Here is a 21,053-nt window from a genome sequence, read left to right as displayed (position 1 = left end):
TCACAGGTGCACCTTTAATTTAACAGAATGCTTACTAAAAATTGTCTCACTCAATGTTAATTTTGTATTCAATTTCAATTCAGACGTAACTTAGTGGAAATGTTATTTATTCTGTAATTATCCATCAGTTTCCACCAGTTTTATCAATTCTAAAAGCAGATGTGAATATTATGTCACATGAATTTGCCATTATGTTCTCTATGAGAACATACCAAGCAAAGCGAGGCAAAAAAGATGCTGCCTCCAGCCAAATTTTATCCAGTGGTGCTGCTATTGGACAGTATTACATGAAAATCATCTGCACCAGTTTTATCAATATTAATACTGGTTGCAAACATTATGTCATGTGAATTTGGCATTATGTTCCCAACGAGAACAAACAAAGCTGCAAGGGAGGCAAAAAAATGCTGCCTCCCTGTGAAACTTTATCCAGTGGTGCTGCTATTGGACAGTATTACTTGAAAATCATTTGCACCAATTGTGTGAATATTAAGACCGGTTGCAAACATTATGTCACATGAATTTGGCATTATGTTCTCTATGAGAACATATCAAGCACAAGGGAGGCAAAAAAAGATGCTGCCTCCCTCTAAAATTTTATCCAGTGGTGCTGCTATTGGACAGTAAAACTTGAAAATCATTCACACTAGTTTTATCAATATAAAGAGCAGTTGCGAACATTATGCCACATGAATTTGGCATTAAGTTCTCTATGAAAACATCAAACACAAGCGAGGCAAAAAAGTTGTTGCCTCCCTCTGAAACTTCCTTCAGTGGTGCTGCTATTGGACAGTATTGCTTGAAAATCATTTGCACCAGTTTTATTAATATTAAGACCAGTTGCGAATATTATGCCATATGAATTCAGAATAATGTTCTCCATGAGAACATACCGAACACAAGGGAGGCAAAAAAGATGCTGCCTATCTCTGAAACTTCATTCAGTGGTGCTTCAATTTGGACAGTAAAACTTGAAAATCATTTGCACCAGTTTTATCAATATTAAGAGCAGTTGTAAACATTATGTCACATTATGTCACATAAATGTGCTCAGCATAGTGAGCACAACAGAGGCAAAAAAGATGCTGCCTCCCTCTGAAATTTTATCCAGTGGCGCTTCAATTTGGACAGTATTTATTGGCCAGTTTTATTAATATTAAAAGCAGTTGCAAACATTATGCCACATGAATTCGGCATTATGTCCTCTATGAGAACATACAGAGCTCAAAAGAGGCAAAAAAAGATGCTGCCTATCTCTGAAACTTTATCCAGTGGTGCTGCTATTGGACAGTATTACTTAAAAATAATTTGCACCAATTTTGTGAACATTAAGACCGGTTGCGAACATTATGTCACATGAATATGCCATTATGTTCTCTATGAGAACATATCGAACACAAGAGAGGCAAAAAAGATTCTGCCTCCCACTAAAATTTTATCCAGTGTTGCTGCTATTGGACATATTACTTGAAACTCATTCACACCAGTTTTATCAATATTAAAACCGGTTGCGAATATTATGCCACATGAATTCAGCATTATTTTCTCTATGAGAAAATACTGAACACAAGGGAGGCAAAAAACATGCTGCCTATCTCTGAAACTTTATCCAGTTGTGTTGCTATTAGACAGTAAAACTTGAAAATCATTTGCACCAATTTTATCAATATTAAGACCGGTTGCAAACATTGTCATATGAATTCGGCATTATGTTCTCTATGAGAATATATCAAACACATAAGAGGCAAAAAAGATTCTGCCTCCCTCTGAAACCCTATCCACTGGTGCTGCTATTGGACAGTAAAACTTGAAAATCATTTTAACCAGTTTTATCAATATTAAGACCGGATGAGAACATTGTGTCATATGAATTTGGCATTAAGTTCTCTGTGAGTACACATCAAACACAAGGGAGGAAAAAGATGCTGCCTCCCTCTGAAATTTCATCCAAGGGTGCTACTATTGAGCAGGATTACTTGAAAATCATTCGCGCCAGTTTTATCAATATTAAGAGCGGTTGTGAACACTGTCACATGAATTTGGCATTATGTTCACTATGAGAACATATCAAGCACAAGGGAGGCAAAAAAGATGCTGCCCTCTATTATTTGAAAATCATTTGTACACTATTATCTTTTAGTAAATTTATTTTGCTATTTCTGTATTATCAATTATTTCCTCATCTGAAATTTTTGAGGAGCTACAACCTGATGCGAGTTGGTGTTGGGTTGTGGCAGTACCTGCGGAAATCCAGCAGGGGGCGTGTGGATGAGGGAATGCCTTGTGCAGGCCAGCTCAGCAAATGAAACTGGGTCAGAGTGCGTGTCTCTTGAGTCTGAACGTTCTTCAGGTAGAAACTACGAACCAAGAAGTCTTTACACCAGATGTGCTCAGATACAAGATTCACCTGAGACATACAAGAAAAAATAAGTAGTAAGGAGTAAAAAACTAAAACCCACAAGGGACTTTTAGGGCAGTTAAACTGAATGTTTCTCACCTCATAGATGTTGTACAAAGATGATCCTTCATCAGGCCAGTAACGTTCGCATTGTTTCTCTCCATCCTCCACTAAAGCGGTCATCATCACTATTACAGTACAGCCATTCTCCCATACCATCTAATAACATATGCACCAAAAAACAGTGTCAGTACACAAAGAACCATTTATATTATGCTATTATTCCATTTACAACCATTTAGTAATCAATTTATATTTGTTATAATATTTTGTTTTTTGAAAATATTTTTAAAATTTCTAAATTACTCTCAACATGTGCACTTTACCTGCCAGAAATCAGCAACAGTGTGTGGTAAAGGTCCTTGAGTTGCAATATAAGCAGGTAAACGTGGATCATGATCAATCTACAGGTAAAAATAGTAAAATGAAGACCTTTTCCTGTAACATGAACACATTTGCATTTTTTTTTTTTTAAATCGAGAAACAAACATTTACTTATTCGTCATACATACTAGTGCTAACAGCAAATACTTTGCTTTGTAGTGGAATAAAGATTGTTGTTTCTTACTATAGTGCTGGCATTTATGTAGTCCTCTTTGGAGGGGTTGACCTCTGCCTTCAGTTTCACTCTCGAATGGTCATCTACAACATGAATGTTTTATATATTTATATATTTATATTTATATTTTCCAGTTATATTATGCCTTTTTTTACCAGTGTATACTACTATACTGTTCAAAAGTTTGGGCTGGTAAGATTGAACGTTTTTAAAAAGAAGTCTCTTATGCTCACCAAGGCTGCATTTATTTGATTAAAAACACATTAAAAACTGTTAAAAATTTGCTGCTCTGCTTAATATTTTGTGGACACTGCTACATTTTTTCGGGATTTTCTGATGAACAGAAAGTTCGAAAGAACAGAATATACATTATAAATGCCTATCACTTTTGGTCAATTTAATGTGTCCTTGCTGAATAAAACCGTTTAATTTGTTACTGTTAAATCTTAATGTGTTTTGAAAGGATGAGATCACTGAAATAAATGTTTTGTAAAAAGGCACATTGCTCTTACAGGGCACGAAGTCAGGATAGCGGTTCTTCTCCATGTTGCTTTCAGACTGGGCGATAGAGACAGAGCTCGGCTCAGCCTGGTACGAACACAGAGCCTCCCACTCTTTCTGCAAACGGTCCTTATTCTTCAAATGGTCCTCCATATATGCCTGAACAACAGAAATGGATTTGAAGAATTCCACTGACAGCTCATGAAATGCCTATTTTGCTTCTATGTAATTAATAAACAACTTGACATTGCAAAAAGACTCCAGATTAGACTTCAGGACGCAACTTAAGCCTCAGAACTGACTTATATAAGACAAGAAGACACAAAACTCTAATCTTTCCTTAAATTTGCTGCAGTTTTGTGCATGTTTAAATATAGATTTGGTTTGTGCAAGCAGGTACTGATATATTTACTGATATATGCTGAACAGTTAGAAATGCTAGTGCAATAACTCCTGTTAATTCGAGTATCTCACTTTTTATAGCACATTTGAAGTCTGAAGTATAATTTGTGTGTGTAAAATGCTTTTGTAGCTGTACCAGTATCATGTGTCCGGTAGAGATGTCCATGTTGGACTGCGCAGGCTCTTCGCTCCATGACGGTGTGCTGCTGTGAGAGCTGGGACTGTGCTGCGGTCCATCGCTGAACTGAGACGACACACTGCTGACTCGAGATGTGTCGGTCCCCCGTCGACCGCCTGGCTCCGGACGAGTGAACGATGACTTGGCTGCCATGTGCTGGCGACACAGCTCCTGAGAGACACAGGAAAACCTTATCATTACTGCTTGAGCATTAATGTTTTAAAATTACATTTTCAGATCAATAACCATCAGTGTTAATGTAGAGTTACTAATATCACTAATACTCAATGTCAAATGAATTCTACTTCAAATAAATGTTGTTCTTTTGAACTTTATATTCAAATAGAAGATAATTGATGTTTCTTGAGCAGGAAATCAGAACATTAGAATGATTTCTGAAGGATCATGTGACACTGAACACTGGAATAATGATGCTGAAAAGTCAACTTTGAATCACATCAATCAATTACATTTTAAAAATACATTAAAATAGAAAATAGTTGTGTTAAATTGTAATCATTTTTCACAATATTACTGCTTTTGATCACTGAATGCAGCCTTGGTGAGCAATCAAAAGACCCCAAAAGCATTTAAGGCTCCTAAAGAAGATTGTTAAAATATTTTATTCATTATGCAGTATTTCATGTGCCATTTTATTGTTTTTCCCCCTTTCTGTGGAATGTATTTTTGCATTTTTAAATTCTTTTAGGGTCACATTTAATTAAAAGCAGCAAAACTGCTTACAAAACTGATGATATTTAATGTTTCTTGAGCAGCAAATCAGCATATTAGACTGATTTCTTAAGGATTGTGTGACACTGAAGACTGAAGTAATGATGCTGAAAATCCAGCTTTGAATCACATCAATAAAATACATTTTAAAATATATTCAAATAGAAAATAGTAGTGTTAAATTGTAATATTTTTTCACAATATTACTGCTTTTGATCACTGAATGCAGCCTTGGTGAGCAATCAAAAGACCCCAAAAGCACTTAAGGCTCCTAAAGAAGATTGTTAAAATATTTTATTCATTATGCAGTATTACATGTGCCATTTTATTGTTTTTCCCCCTTTCTGTGGAATGTATTTTTGCATTTTTTAATTCTTTTATGGTCACATTTAATTAAAAACTGCAAAACTGCTTGCAAAATTGATGATATTTAATGTTTCTTAAGCAGCAAATCAGCATATCAGAATGATTTCTGAAGGATCATGTGACACTGAAGACTGCAGTAATGATGCTGAAAATTCAGCTTTGAATAACGTCAATAAATTACATTTTAAAATATGTTAAAATAGAAAACAGTTGTTTTAAATTGTAATAATTTTTCACAATATTGCTGCTTTTGATCACTGGATGCAGCCTTGGTGAGCAATCAAAAGACCCCAAAAGCATTTAAGGCTCCTAAAAAAGACTGTTAAAATATTTTAGTCATTATGCAATATTTCATGTGCCATTTTATTGTTTTCCCCTTTCTATGGAATGTATTTTTGCATTTTTTAATTCTTTTAGGGTCACATTTAATTAAAAGCAGCAAAATTGACATTTAATGTTTCTTGAAAAGCAAATCAGCATATTAGACTGATTTCTAAAGGATCATGTGACACTGAAGACTGGAGTAATGATGCTGAAACTTCAGCACAGAATCACATCAATAAAATGCATTTTAAAATATATTAAAATAGAAAACAGTTGTGTTAAAATAGAAAACAGTTGTGCCATTTTATTGTTTTCACCCTTTCTGTGGAATGTATTTTTGCATTTTTTTATGCTTTTAGGGTCACATTTAATTAAAAGCAGCAAAACCGCTTGCAAAATTGATGATATTTAATGTTTCTTGAACAGCAAATCAGCATATTAGACTGATTTCTGAAGGATCATGTGACACTGAAGACTGGAGTAATGATGCTGAGAATTCTGCTTTGAATCACATCAATAAAATACAGTTAAAAAAAAAAAGTTGTTTTGAATTGTAATAACTGTTCACAATATTACTGGTTTTGATTACCAGTCAAACCCCAAAGGCATTTCAGGCTCCTGAAAAGGTAGTAAGTATCTTGGAGTCATTTCGTATCTTTTTCTCTATTTGTATTTGTGTGTTTTTAAACTATACCTGGTAATCAAAGTGGGTTTCCGCACCGGCCTCTGGTCCCAGACCCAATTTGCCAGAGGCTAACTGACGGGCATGGTGTCGGAGACAGGCGATCGCCAGAGCGACTAACAACACCGTGCCCACACATGCCATGGCCACCATTGTCAGGACGACCCCACGCGAACCCTCCCCTACACGTGTGGCCTGGGGCAAGCCACGCCCCTCGCTCCTCTATGACAAGGGAGAAAAAAAGAAAAAGACAAATACAGGGAACATGAGACAACATATTACAAAAAGGCAGGGGAAAACATGAAAGTTAAAATTAAAAACATCTCAGAGATCGCTTTCATTAAATAAAATGAAGATGCAGCGATGTGTAGTCTCTCTGGCACAGGACAGTGTCTTCCCTACACTCCCTCGTCCCTCTTTTGTCTCTCTCTGTGTTTGTGTAAACAAGTCGGATGTCATCATCGACTACTAATTACCCTGGCAACCCAGTCGCACACGCACAGCCACGTGCCACCCTGAAATAATTAGAAAGTCACTGACCCGCCCGCCCCACTGAATAATTACCAGCGAGTAAACAATTAAGGAAATCCCCCACACAATGCCGGGTCAATCACTCCGAGGGGATCTCTCGCACACTCTCATTTAGTTTTATTCCATCTCTCTCCCTCCGGTTTTCCACACTCTGTAGTACTTATAGCACAAATCGAGAGAAGCAGAAAACGAATGGATGCAATGATTGCTGATGTCATGCAGCCGCCGTCCCAGCCCTCTGCCCCCGTGTCTCCAACCCCTGCCTGTTGGTGTTGCCATGGTGTCTGGGAGCCTCAGCAGGGGAGAACAGGCCGTAGCGCTACCATGGCAACAACAGAATGCTCAATGTAATCCATGGCCATCACGGTGAGCAAAGGAAATGAGAGACGAGAGCAGAGGAAATATGCCATTGTCAAAACGCCTACATTATTACGTTGAATAATATGCGGTGTTATCTACAGAAACCACCTTAGTACGTAATGCTCGCTGGCACATCTTTTTAATCCATGTGCGTCCTAATCCTTACCTTTGGGTGGTATTATTTTGGTATCTTTGTATGTTATAGTATAGGATAATGTTAAATGTTTTACTACAATTTTTCAGATAAAAGAGAATATCCTCTGTACTAAAATAAATTAAGCCTCTGTAAGACGTAAATGCATAATCACACAACTGCACTTGGTGAGGTAAATGTATGCTCGATATATGTCATTAATAATGAAATTTACGCTAAAATGAGAGGGTTAGTTCACCCAAAAATGAAAATTATGTTAATGTTAGTTAATTAATTACCCACCCTCATGTCGTTCCAAACCTGTAAGACTGTCATCTTCGGAACACAAATTAAGATATTTTTGATGAAATCTTGTTCAAGGCCCTGAAAGGTAATAAGGACACGGCACTCTTTGAAGAAACAAAATTGACAAATAAAGTCGTTATTTATGGGTTTTTTTGCACACAGAAAATATTCTTGTAGGTGCATAAAATTACAGTTGAATCACTGATGTCTCATTGACTATTTTAACAATGTCTTTACTACCTTTTTGGGCCTTGAACATGTCAGTTGCGTTGCTGTCTATGCAGGGTCAGAAAGCGCTCGGATTTCATCAAAAATATCTTGATTCGTGTTCTGAAGATGAACAAAGGTCTTATGGGTTTGGAACAACATGAGGGAGAGCAATTAATAGCAGAATTTTCATTTTTTGGGTCAAATAACCCTTTAAGGTGACTAACGATATATAATCACGCAACTGCACTTGCTCTGGTAAATGTATGCTTGATTTATATAATTAATAACAAAATTCATACTAAAATAAACTACAGCTTTTGTAGGACTTCAAGATAATTAAAAAAATACATAATCACACAACTGCACTTGCCCATATTAATGTTTGCTCAGTTTTGGTCATTAATACCTAAATTGTCATTTATAACCAGAAGTAATATTACCTGTTTCCAGAATATCAATTAATATTTTGCATGACAATAATTCTGAAAATGTACAAAATGAGCAGGAACTTATTTTCTGCTTTCAGTTAAATTATTTCAATTAAATTATTTTAATTCCTGCATTGTATTAAATTATATGCCTGTCAACCATAGCTAATCAAAGTATTATTGTAATTTAGTGCATAATTTTTAATATTTTATAATATTTGACATTTCAAATAAACTATATGGCTCTCACATCAACCAAAGCTAATCAGAAAATGTGACCCTGGACCACGAAACCAGTCATAAGGGTCAATTTTTTGAAATTGAGATTCATACATCATCTGAAATCTGACCGAGATATAACTATTTGAAAATCTGAAGGCGCAAAAAAATTAAAGTTCATAGCAATGCATATTACTAATCAAAAATTAAGTTTTGATATATTTAAGGCAGGACGTTTACAAAACATCTTCGTGGAACATGATTTTTACTTAATATCCTAATGATTTTTGCCATAAAAGAAAAATCAATAATTTTGACCCATACAGTGTATTTTGGGCTATTGGTACAAATATACCTGTGCTACTTAAGACTGGTTTTGTTGTTCCAGGGTCACAAATATTTTAATTTAGTGCATAATGCTCAATATTTAATAATATTTCGATTAAACTACATGGCTCTTGCATTAAGAGCCTTGTAGTGTCAAAAATGATTTTAATTTAGTACACATTGCTCAATACTTTTAATAATATTTTAATTATTTCAATTAAACTATATGGTTCTCACATCAACCAAAGCTGATCAAAGAATTATTAATTTAGTGTCCAACCCTCAATATTTAATATTTTAATGATTTCAATCAAATAACAATTTTAAAATTGCTGTAAACAATTGCAAATTATCTGAATACAACTAAACAATCTTTTGAGATGTTTTTATTATATGATGAAGCTTTATATTACTAGTCACTTTTTTGAAAAATGTTTCAAAAAGCTACTTTAATTGTTAATCGCCTCTTGAGGGATTAATAAAGTTGTAAACAAAAAGGGTAACACTTTACAATTAGTTAGGTACATTAGTTAACATGAACTAAAAATATACAATATTTCTACAGCACTTATATATCTTAATGTTAATGTCAGAATTTACTAATACAAAATCACAAGTTGTGTTTGTTAACATTAGTTAATGCACTGTGAACTAACATGAACAAACAACGAACGACTGTATTTTATTAACTAACATTAACAAAGATTGATAAATAGTGTAATAAATGTATAGTTCATTGTTCGTTCATGTTAACTAATGTTAACAAATGACACCTTATTGTAAAGTGTTACCAAAAAACCTTTCCATGTGGAACAAAATGGAAAAAAAAATGCAACACGAACTTCTAAAAACCTATTCTTACACTGGCTATAATTTTCACACAGGCCCCCACTGGTTTTTCTGAGAAAGTGGAACAGACCTTTAGGCTGACACCTCACCAGCATCTGAACAGGCTCTGCAGCCGTTAGAGCTGAGCTAGCAAAAGGAAAGATTGAGTGAATGAGCACTTAAGTCTGGCCACAAAGAGGTCAGGACGCTTTCCCTTCTTTTCTGTCCTTTCTCGAAATTCATCAACCATTTTTCCCCCTCGCTCCCTGTTCTCCTCACACCCACTCTCTCTCTCTCTCCGTTCCTCACACGTTTCATTCTGTCCCTCTTGTTCCCACTCAAATTCGGCCTTTTCTCCTGAAAAGCTAGAAGAATGTTCCGGAGGAGAGACTGAAGGAGGTGGAAGGAGGGGAGGGGGAGGGGGCGGTGAAGCGAGGGTGCGCGACTGGACAGAAGGACAATGGGGGAGGAGATAAAGGGTGTGGGGCGCCTCACCTGCTACTCCAGAGAGGCCCCGAAAGGAAGACTGACAGGCTTTTAGAATGGAGCACGGGAGCAGGCAGGAAAAATGAGCTGGTTTAGGACAAGAGGACAAAGGCCCCCCCAAGGTCTGAGAGGGGCAGGCGGAGAAATGAGGAGGCAGAGAGAAAGCAGGAGAGATTGCAAGGGAACGAGAAAGTAAAACTCTGCACAGGAGGGGTAAACGGGGTCCGGAGAGGGTGATACGTGAGGAATAACCTCTCGACGTGCTTAAAGAAAACATATCACAACACATACATGTCGCCGCGAATACAAATGTGCATTTGAATCACAATAAGCTGTTGGCCGAGGAAGCATAATTCAAACATCTGTTCCTCAAGAAGCGGGAAAATAGGATTCAGGGTCCCAGGACCCCTCTGCCGTTCCCCATGACCCCGCTGACATCCACTGAGCCCTTTGACCTCATCCACAAAAAAAGGAGATACACACACACACAAACACACACGTACGGCTGTGTGTGCACTTGTTTGTTTTGGAAGATCCTGAGGGCAAAGATCACCAAGAGCTTCGCACTCTGAATCACAATAGGCAATTCAAGCACGGCCCGAGTCAGAAACGAAGCACCGACCGTCTCCGAGGCTCTCGGTGATCTAAGATTTCATCAGTCCGTCTGTCCCATTATGTATCTTCTGCTCCATTCACTCGCTGTGAATTGATTTCACAATTCAGCAGGACTCTGCTGTTATCTGATAGAGGCGTTCAGACTATGACTCGTCAGAATTCTCAGCGCTGTCGTCGTCTCGCTGCCTCTATATTGCACAGCAGAAGGTGTGCTGTTTTCATTAAGTTTTCTCCAAAAAAACCTTTGGAGAGTTGTCTAAGATGAATGATTTTCCTCTCCCTTGCATGTTTCAGTACATTCCCACCAGCTGTTATTTACAAGTAATATTTGAAATAGCATTCTAGATGGAAACTAGAAACACTATAAGGGTAAGCAATGAAATGCATTTTAAGGTAACATGAAAAATGTACATCCAGTCACTCAATGAGTAGTTTTAGCAGTATGTGATGAAAACATTTTATGCAATAGCTCTTTTTTACGACCTTGCAATAATATCCAATAAGTACACGAAACCAAGAGAAATAGTATGAACTTTGGTGCACCTGCAATGACTACAAACAGATTACATCATCTCACTCATCCAGCCTGCTCTGCCTTGTTACCACAGCAACCGGTCCACCTGACATCACCATTCAAGAGCATAATTCTTAAAAACAGAATTTAACAAAAATCTTTCATCAAACGCATACATATATACCTCGCGCATCCAGCACATGGCTCGCATTCATAAGTGTGCCAAGCTGAATAACACTGAAAATGTGAACTGAGATTAAATACATGTGGTTAATTGTTATTTTAATTGTAATAAAACAATTCTCACTATTAAGTAGTTACTTATTAGCATCCCTATTATTAACATATTGGCTATTATAAAGCACCTATTCTGCATGACCATATTCTACATCTCTAATCCTGAACTTAACAACTACCTTAATAACTATTAATAAGCAGCAAATTAAGAGTTTATTAAGTCAAAAGTTGTAATTAATGGTTTGTTAATAGCGAGAACGGCACCTTAAAATAAAGTGTAACCTTAATTTCTAATGATTTTAAGTCTTAGCATAATTTTTCAAATATTTTAATTCTGTTATTATGGTAAGATATGATGACACAGATGCAAAAAAAATGTGTTTTAAGCTTATGAATGAATATTTGTATCAAATAGTTTATATACAGTTTATATATGTAGACAGTTCATTTATTCTGACTTCTGAAAACTGAGAGAAAAAATGTAATACCTTCTTATAAGTTTAGTCTAGTTTAGTGCTGTTTAGTAACTAGAAAGTAAAAGTTTGACTAGTCAATGTGCATTTGATTTATAGAACTGATAAACCCTACAATATATACTGTACAAAACACTTAAAATACAGCATGATTCATATCTGTGTCGTAGCTTTTAACCGATACTATATTTAAAGGAGTGTATGGGTGTGCAAAAGAAAAAAAAACATTTTTTGAGATTTTTTAAAAATTGTATATTGCATTTTTTACCTTTCTTTAACTTATACAAGGGAAGGAGAAAAAATATGTTTTGAAAAATATTTATAAACTATACGAAATGTATATATTATACATACTTAAATTTAATCTGACAAATCAGGATGCATGGTTAATGGCATCAGTACGTTGATCGATTATTAAAACGATAAGAAGCTTATGTCTATATGAACACACTTTTTTACATTATTCCTATCATTTTACGCACAAACGTCCAAAAAAATACACATCTTAGCATTTAAATCATACATAAAGGCCTACAGCATGAGTAATCTAGCATGAAGCAGAACTCACCGGCACACATCCCGTGTGCTCTCTGGACGCTCAGACCGTATACCTCTTTACATCACACGCAGCACCGTCTTCGATCTCACATTTTCAAACCTCCTCACAGTCCGAGCATCCCTGGTCAGACAACTTAAGCACGTAAGCAAAGTAGCCGGCGGTAAACGTTTCAGAGCTGAGAAACCAAAACGGAGGGAAAGAGTGGCATACGTGTAGTGCCGGAGCGCAAAGGTAAATGAGTGAAAATAAATGGGAAGGACAAGAAAAGGGAGGGGAGAGAGAGAATGTGCCTCCCCGAGAGCTGTGTCCGACTCGTATGAAGGCCTCGCTGCCTCTCAGCCCCATTCAACCAATGCCGCCACTTGTCACATCAAACGTCGTTGCCGTAGCGACAGCTCCACATGTTGCTGATGGTGAAATGCTGGGGTGGGGGGTGGTATTGATGCCCTGGATAGGTCGTCCGTGAGAGAGGGAGAGAGAGAGAGAGAAAGGAGGGGGAAAAAATGGGCCGAAAGCAACAGGAGCAGGAGGGGGTACAACGAATGGGGTGTAAGGAAAGTGCCATGGGCCCAAAAAGGGGTTTGTAAGTAATATGGTTTGGCAAGGACACAAACACTGAGCCTTCACATCTGGAATAACCGTACGACAGAAGATATATGAGATCACACAAGCTGGGGACAATACGGGTAATGTACCCTGACAAAGATTTATAGAATAATAAGTGTGTAAATTGACACAAATAATAAATATGCTTTAAGATGGATATACACTACCAGTCAAAAGTTTTTGAACAGTAAGATTTTTAATACTTTTTTTTATAAGTCTCTTCTGCTCACAAAGCTTGAATTTATTTGATCCAAAGTACAGCAAAAACAGTAAAAAAAAAATTAAAATATTTTTACTATTTAAAATGTAATTTATTTTTGTGATCAAAGATAAATTTTTAGCATTACCACTCCAATCACATAATCCTTTAGAAATCATCCAATATTCTGATTTGCTGCTCAAAAAACATTAATTATTATTATTATCAATATTTAAAACAGGATTCTTTGATGAATAGAAAGATCCAAAGATCAGCATTTATTTGAAATAAAAAGCTTTTGTAACATTATGCACTATAATATTGAAGAGCTTGGGGAAAGTAATTATAGAAATGAATACTTTTATTTATCAAGGATGCTTTAAATTGATCAAAAGTGATGATAAAGACATTTATAATGTAACAAAAGATTTTTATTTCAGATAAATGCTGGTCTTCTGAACTTTCTATTCATCAAAGAAACCTGAAAAAATTCTACTTTAGGTGTTTTCAACATAATAATAATAATAAATGTTTTTTGAGCAGCAAAATGATTTCTGAAGGATCTTGTGACTGGAGTAATGATGCTAAAAATTCAGCTTTTAAATCACAGGAATAAATTACATTTTAAGATATATTCAAATAGAAAACAGTTGTTTTAAATAGTAAAAATATTTCAAAATTTTACTGCTTTTGCTGTAATTTGGATCAAATAAATGCAGGCTTGGTGAGCAGAAGAGACTTGTTTAAGAAACATTAAAAAACTTTTAACCGGTAGCGAATTTTGAGTTGAAAAGGATTTAATCCAATAAATATAAAAGTCCTAGGGTGCATTTGAAAACAGTTCACCCAAAAATGAAAATTCATTCCAAAACTGCTTCTGTTGAACACGAAAGAAGATATTTTGAAGAATGTTGGTGACCAAACAGCTGCTGGTCCCCACTGACTTTCATAGTATGGAAAACATACTATGGAAGCCAATGAGGACCATCAACCCTAAATATCTCAGGGAGAGTAAATGATGACAGAATTGTAATTTTTGGGTGAACTATCCCTTTAATAAGATTTCAGCGCAATCTCAGTGGGAGTGCTAAAAGGGCACTGCAGTGTATGTCACCGTGGGACGTAAAAACTTTAATTCATTAAAGAAGAGAAGCGAAGTAAAGAAAGAGACTCACAGAGAGAGAAAGCAGCACAGAGAGACAAAACAGCCAAAGCAGAAAAGCATTTATCCCCATAAAAGGCGGACAAAAAACAGTCAGGTGCAAGCAGGTCTCATTACTGAGGCAGAGAGAGAAAATTATAAGATAAAGGACAGGGAGAGCGCGCACACACTCGCTCACTTGCCCGTACACCGTGCACTTCACAGCAAAGAAAGTGTCACAGCCCACAATAGAACAAGAAAGAATAATTAAAAATATGAGCAGCCGGATGCAACAAAAGACATTATTCTGCATTCAAGGGCCTGCAACAGCTGTACAAAGTGAAAGGGGAGCGAGCGAGGGAGAGCAGAACGCCTCAATATGCACCGAGCACAAAAGCCACCCAAGAAAGTGGGGGAGAGGGGGAGAAAGGGATGGGGAGGGGTCAAAGGCAGAGGTAACAAAAAGAGAAGGGCCAAAAGAATGGCAGAGGGGAGAATGGCATGGGACAAGAAGAGAAAGAACGAGCGAGGGAGAGAAATGAGGCACAGCGGGAAAAAACGCAGGAGGATTTGAGACGGGCGAGCGGTACAGTGGGGACAGTCCGAGATGAACGGTGACGATTTCAAAAACATTTCGTTTCAAACGCCCTCCTTGTTCAGTTCAGTATTAAACGCCAAAGTGATTCATGAGAACCGGGAATTATATCTCGGCGCGTGATCTGTACATAATAGATGGACGGAACTCTACAATCTATGAATTTCAATGAGAACGCTCCCTGTTTGGTTGATGAGGGTGGTTATGTAGAGAATAATGACCTGTGTGGCCAATTCTGTTGCTGAGTGACAAGAGAGAGTGCCTCATTATACCAACCAGTTCCCATAATCGCTAATCTATAGACCTGCTGATCACAGTGAATGTGTGGGTTTTGCGGTTTGCAGTTGGAGAACATAAAAACGGGACGAGCATACCTCTCCCACTCCAGTCTGGATGATTTTCAATCCTGTCTCACCCTCGAGGAACTTCTTCTCAGCTACTGCAATGTAAAGACAATAAACGGTATAATCAAAAAAGTGCCTGGTCATTCTTTTTCTTTTTCATCTAAGTTAACGGTCCAAGCGAGAGGGCTTGTCACTCACCGGCTTTATTGGCCACGTCCTCCGCGCTGAGATTAAGAGAGTTCTGTCGGATCCTGAACGTCAGGGCCGACCCCACCACGCTGCAGAGACAAGCGGACGATAGATTGCGTTGTCTTTTATTCTCACCCTTTATTCTCTAATCTATCAGTCTCTCCATCTACTAATGCAAACACACACACACACTTCACCTAATGTTGATGAAACTGCTCGTGGAGAGATGGATTCTCTCTGCCAGGGTCTCTAGGAGTTTCACCCCATCATACAGACTTAAAGGACTGGAGGAAAAAACACAGGAAGACATACATTTGTTTTATTTTGAGTGTTCAGCACAAATAAATTATAAGAAGTCGTTTGAAGAAACATTCAGCTATATTAACACAAATTTACTATCAGGAAATCATCAGAGACACATGCCATGTATTTCAAGAGGAAAAACTGACCTTGAATCAGTTTCCTTTTCATTTCTAGTCAATTATACACTACCAGTCAAAAGTTTTTGAACAGTAAGATTTTTGATGTTTTTAAAGAAGTCTCTCCTGCTCACAAAGCCTGCATTTATTTGATCCAAAGCACATTATAATTTAGAAATATTTTTACAATTTAAAATAACTGTTTTCTATTTGAATATATTTTAAAATGTAATTTATTCCTGTGATTTCAAAGCTGAATTTTCAGCATCATTACTCCAGTCTTCAGTGTCACATGATCCTTCAGAAATCATACTAATTTATATTTACTACTATATTTAATACTAACTTATTATTATTTGATGAATAAAAGATTCACAGAAATCTGAAATTATAATAAAGTTACAAAAAAAATCTCAGATAAGAGCTGTTTTTTCTGAACTTTTTTTCTGAAAAATTACTCTGCTGTTTTCAACATAATAATAATAATTGTTTTTGAGCAGCAAATCAGAATTTATAATGATTTCTGAAGGATCACATGACTGGAGTAATGGTGCTAAAAATTTAGCTTTGAAATCACAGGAATAAATTACATTTTAAAATATATTCAAATAGAAACCAGTTATTTAAACTAGTAAAAATATTTAAAAATGTTACTGTTTTTGCTGTACTTTGGATCAATAAATCCAGGTTTGATGAGCAACAGAGACTTCTTAAAAAAAACATTTAAAATCTTACTGTTCAAAAACTTTTGACTGGTAGTGTGAAAAAGCGTAGAATAAATTATTGCTAATAGAAACATTTAATTTGAATGCAGATTAGATTTAATGTAGTCACATTAAATATTCCCTGACAAACCCTGCCAATCATTTTTATAAAAAAAATGACTTTTGGGGCATTTCAAGTCATAATTACATAAATTATTAAAAAAAAAAAAAGTATAACAATTTACTGATGAAAAAAAAAATGTTTTAATGACTTTTTAATGACAATTTAAAAATTCCCTGCTATTTTCATGATTTCCATAACCATGGGAATACTGTGTTATTCAAATGCTCATCATTTTGTTTCTTTACATTCATTACTTTTAAAGAAGGAAAGAAAAACTCTCCAGTAGTTAAAAATCAGTCTTTTGTACTGTACTCTTAGACAAAAAAACACTAAGAAATAACACTACCACTAAGTGTAATAATACTAATACTAAATAATACTAATACTAAGAAAATTGCCTTTTTGCAAAACCCAGAGGAGGAAGACCCATCAGTTCCACTGAGCATTAATGACTGTGTCTAAAATGATCAGGAATCTGCCATCTATAACTCTAACACAGTAAATTCAAGTAAATGATTTGTACTGATCTGAGCATTAAAACCCTAAACGTTTTAGGAGCTCTTACCTCTGATTAGTGACAATGTAGCCATATTCCTCTCTGGTGCTGGTCCCATCCTTAGCGCTTTTCAAGATGTTAGAAGTTTTCTCTTTTAAACCCAGGTCTTTTGCTGACAGGGTGGGCCCCACAGTGCTCCCACTGTCTTCCTTAGGCACAGTCGCAGGGGCTGGTGTGGATGGGGGCTGAGTAGGGGCCCGCTGGTATGTCTGGGTAGAAGGCAGCGCTAAAACAGGTAAGTGGGGTTTGGCTCCTTTTTCTGACACTTTATCACTGCCTTCTACAATCGTCTGTCAAGGAAAAAAACACAACATAGTACAAATAATTCAGATTTTATGAACCTAAAAATGCAATGTGAAGCTAATTAATCACTCCTTTTTCACGCTTTCTGATAAGTGACAGTGTTACTTATAATTAGATGACTCACTATGCATTAAAAGCAATGTTAAAAAAAATTCCTAGTGAAAGTGTTACTTTCTTTTAGCATTTAGGTGAATAATTAGACTGCAAATCTGCATCTACCTCTTTTACCGTGACTGTCCCTGGGGATTGATCTGAGGAACACAAAGATAAGAAAAAACATCACACAGTGTTTTTGTCCCACAAATAATCTTATTGATATTACAGTAAAACTGTAGTCTGTCAATAAAATGTATTAGGCCCATAACATTTTCCCATATGATTCAAGCAGTGTGACAATGCAAATGTCTAAATGCATGACATAAGTACATTGTGTGTGTTGTGATGTTACTCGATACCTGCATTCTCCATGTTTTGCAGCAGCTGTAACACTAGAGTGAGTCTTTTTATCTGCTGAGGGCTCAGGTCTCGTGGGTCCACCCCAAAACTATTTAACAGGTTGGCCAGCTGTGCCAGTGTATCATCTATAACACAAATATTAACAGCCGAACAAAATAAAAACATCAGCACAGACCAACTCTAACAACTGAAAAATAAATGCATATTTATATTAAATGAAATGCTACATTTACACATTTACTTATTCAAACCAACTTACACTGGATTCAAAGTGCACATTTAACAAGCATTTTCTAGGATTTAAAACATGACCTTGGTGTTACTTGCACCAAAAGCTCTAAAAAATGTATCTTATTGTACTGACTCTCTAAATATAAATATATAGTACACATAATAACAATACACATAATTGTAATCCATTCAAAACTAAAGCAAATGGGAAAACATGCAGACTTCAATAGTGAATTGTTTACTATGACATCATCTTTAGGGGCACAACATTTGAAGCGGTACTCACCATCAAGTCCAGCAAGAGAGCTGTAGTCCTGAGGGACTTTCTTGTTGTTGCGCTGGGCTGAGCTGGGCTGTTCCTGTAGGGTGTAGTCCTCTCCATATTCCAAGGGAAAATCTAGATCTTCATAGTATGGGGCGGCAGGGAGGGCTGCTGCCCCCCTGTGGCGGAAAGAGGGTTGTGCGGAGGAGAGGTAGAGAGAGACGGCATCTTCCAGGAGCTGACGGTCTCTGTCTCTTTGCTGGGCTCCAGCTCGAGGCGAGGGTCTCTGGTATCCCATGCTGGTGTGAGGATGGAGAGAATGGCTCATGTCCTCCTGTTAAGAAACAATGAGAGAAATATATATAAAATGATAAGGTAAATTAAAGCTACTTAAAAGAAAAAAAAAGGTTTACTTGTAGGTATGAATATGGGTCCATTGGTAGGGCTTGCATCCGGAGCGAGGAGGACTGGTGGGGGTCTAAGACCATGTAATCCATGTAGCTCTGAGCTGGACCAGGTTCAGAGTTTGAGCTGGAATAGATCTTCTTAGCTGCAGGCTGTGGCGGCCTAAAAAAATCAGTCAATTAGATTAAATCTAATACAAGAGATCAAACATCTGAGGTCTGAGAGACCTCTGAAATCAAGTTTTCTAGCAGCAATAACACACGCTCAAAGGAACGGTTGAAAAATAAGAAATTACTTTCTCATCCTCCTGCTGTTTCAACCCTGGATGACTGTCTTTTTTCTTTTGTAACAAAAGGAGAAATTGAGGAGAATTTTTTTCAATTATAATAATAGACCTTTTAAGCACCTTAAAAGTATTATAGATCTTTTACATAAGTACAACATACAAGTCTGTGCAACATCTAAGAAGTCTTCTGAAGCCATAAAACAGCGTTGTGTAAGAAACACAAAAATCTTGATATCTGCTGGAGCTGATGGATTTGAGTTTGAGCTCTGAGTTGTGGTAATTTTTTGCTTTCTGTCAAGTGTCTATTTTATTTTACAAATAAAGGCAAAAACGGCAAAATATTTTTAAAAGAAAATCTTGACATCTATGCTAACTCTACTGTGAAAATTCATGAGGGAAGTGGCGATTCATGAATGAAATATTCAATTGAATGAAATGATTTTTTAAATGAACTGATAAAGTGTTTAAACAGTCTGAAAAATTAATCACAGAATCAGACTGATCTGATCGTCAAGTTTAACTTGACTGAGTCATCCATTACCAGCTATCTGAAGGGAAAGATTAATAATGAATATAAATTTGAAGGGGGCAGCAATCAGCAGATGCCCATTTCCCATTTAATTCTTCAATGCTCGTGTAAAACAACACCCTTTTTACCCTGTCAAAAACAGCTCTGCTCACAGCGACACGTTTTAGTGCATGTCTCTTTAAATGATAATGAGCTACTGCTCACCCCGCCCCTCTCTTCCACATTTTGTGTAAAACTAATCCACTGCGTCTCCAGTGGCTCCAGACTCTCATGTTCACTTTTACATCCGACTACAAAACACCTGCATTGCTTACAAGACTGACACTACAGCTGCTCGAGCACAGAGAAAATGGCGTGCAACGTACATCTGGCTGAGGGAGGAAATATGCTAATGGGTAATTCCATGCAAAGGTCAACCTTACCATGAAAAAATAGTCTTTACCAAAGGTTTTTACTATATTAATAGCAAAGATGTCAATATTTGGTGGTTCAAATATCCATGTGAGGTCTCTCTTAAAGTTTTTAAAGCATTTTTATTTTTATTTTTAGTGTATGATTTTTCCATAGTCTGGTAAGTGCTATTTTCAGGCTTGTCACATCCATAACAGTACATATTCCTCAAAAATAGACACATCAAAAATTAAAATTAAGTAACAATTATATGTTCTGTGAAGAGCCATTGCTTTTCTATTTGTTGGGTATTATTGCGACTGGTTTGTGCATTTTAATTCGCAGAAATCCTACAAAGTATGTAGTCTCTCAAAAACTGTGTCCTTTTTTGTCACTTCCATAACGGATAATTATTTTCCTTTTTTAACATAGAAAACTTGTGCATAGACTGATATTTTTCTGATGTTTAGACTATCAACAAGGGCTTATTAAAATATAAACAGATGGTGCAGTATATTGGTAACGCATACATTCTCTAAGCATTTACATGTCACATCCACAACGCAAAATGACACATCCATAACACTGGATTTGCGCTAATACAGGACAGTCCGTCAGCAATTGTGGGCAGGGCCTGAGCAGTGTGACATCATACTGCTCAGAAAATCAAAACGCCTTAATAATTGAGACTGTTTAGGTTTATGGATTTTGGATTAAAAAAAGTTAATTTTTTGGTTGGTAAAACACATTTATAGGCAAACACTATGTAAAAGTTCATTCTATTTCCCTTTAAAGGGGTCATCGAATGCAAAACTTCTTTTACATGTTGTTTTGTAGTGTACACAACCACCCTATAATGATAAAAATCCACCCAGTGGTGTTTTTA

The 21,053-nt window shown here is 36.5% G+C and overlaps 1 protein-coding gene across 1 annotated transcript in view; it reads right to left on the bottom strand.

The window, feature by feature from the left end:
- ptprna (protein tyrosine phosphatase receptor type Na) overlaps nucleotides 1-21,053 on the bottom strand; it is a 38,581-nt gene that overhangs the window by 2,385 nt on the left and 15,143 nt on the right. Inside the window, exons 5-19 of the mRNA XM_051118683.1 lie at nucleotides 18,971-19,124; nucleotides 18,582-18,891; nucleotides 18,064-18,189; nucleotides 17,828-17,859; nucleotides 17,315-17,595; nucleotides 15,700-15,786; nucleotides 15,512-15,591; nucleotides 15,344-15,408; nucleotides 6,215-6,424; nucleotides 4,057-4,269; nucleotides 3,530-3,677; nucleotides 3,027-3,100; nucleotides 2,785-2,862; nucleotides 2,498-2,617; nucleotides 2,241-2,407 (exon numbers count right to left, since the gene is read on the bottom strand). Of these exons, the coding sequence (XP_050974640.1) occupies nucleotides 2,241-2,407; nucleotides 2,498-2,617; nucleotides 2,785-2,862; nucleotides 3,027-3,100; nucleotides 3,530-3,677; nucleotides 4,057-4,269; nucleotides 6,215-6,424; nucleotides 15,344-15,408; nucleotides 15,512-15,591; nucleotides 15,700-15,786; nucleotides 17,315-17,595; nucleotides 17,828-17,859; nucleotides 18,064-18,189; nucleotides 18,582-18,891; nucleotides 18,971-19,124 (2,145 nt within the window). The remainder of the gene's footprint in view (nucleotides 1-2,240; nucleotides 2,408-2,497; nucleotides 2,618-2,784; nucleotides 2,863-3,026; nucleotides 3,101-3,529; nucleotides 3,678-4,056; nucleotides 4,270-6,214; nucleotides 6,425-15,343; nucleotides 15,409-15,511; nucleotides 15,592-15,699; nucleotides 15,787-17,314; nucleotides 17,596-17,827; nucleotides 17,860-18,063; nucleotides 18,190-18,581; nucleotides 18,892-18,970; nucleotides 19,125-21,053) is intronic.

Source organism: Labeo rohita, chromosome 9 (assembly GCF_022985175.1).
Source record: "Labeo rohita strain BAU-BD-2019 chromosome 9, IGBB_LRoh.1.0, whole genome shotgun sequence".
NCBI lineage: Eukaryota > Metazoa > Chordata > Actinopteri > Cypriniformes > Cyprinidae > Labeo > Labeo rohita.
This window is presented reverse-complemented; position numbering and strand designations above follow the sequence as displayed.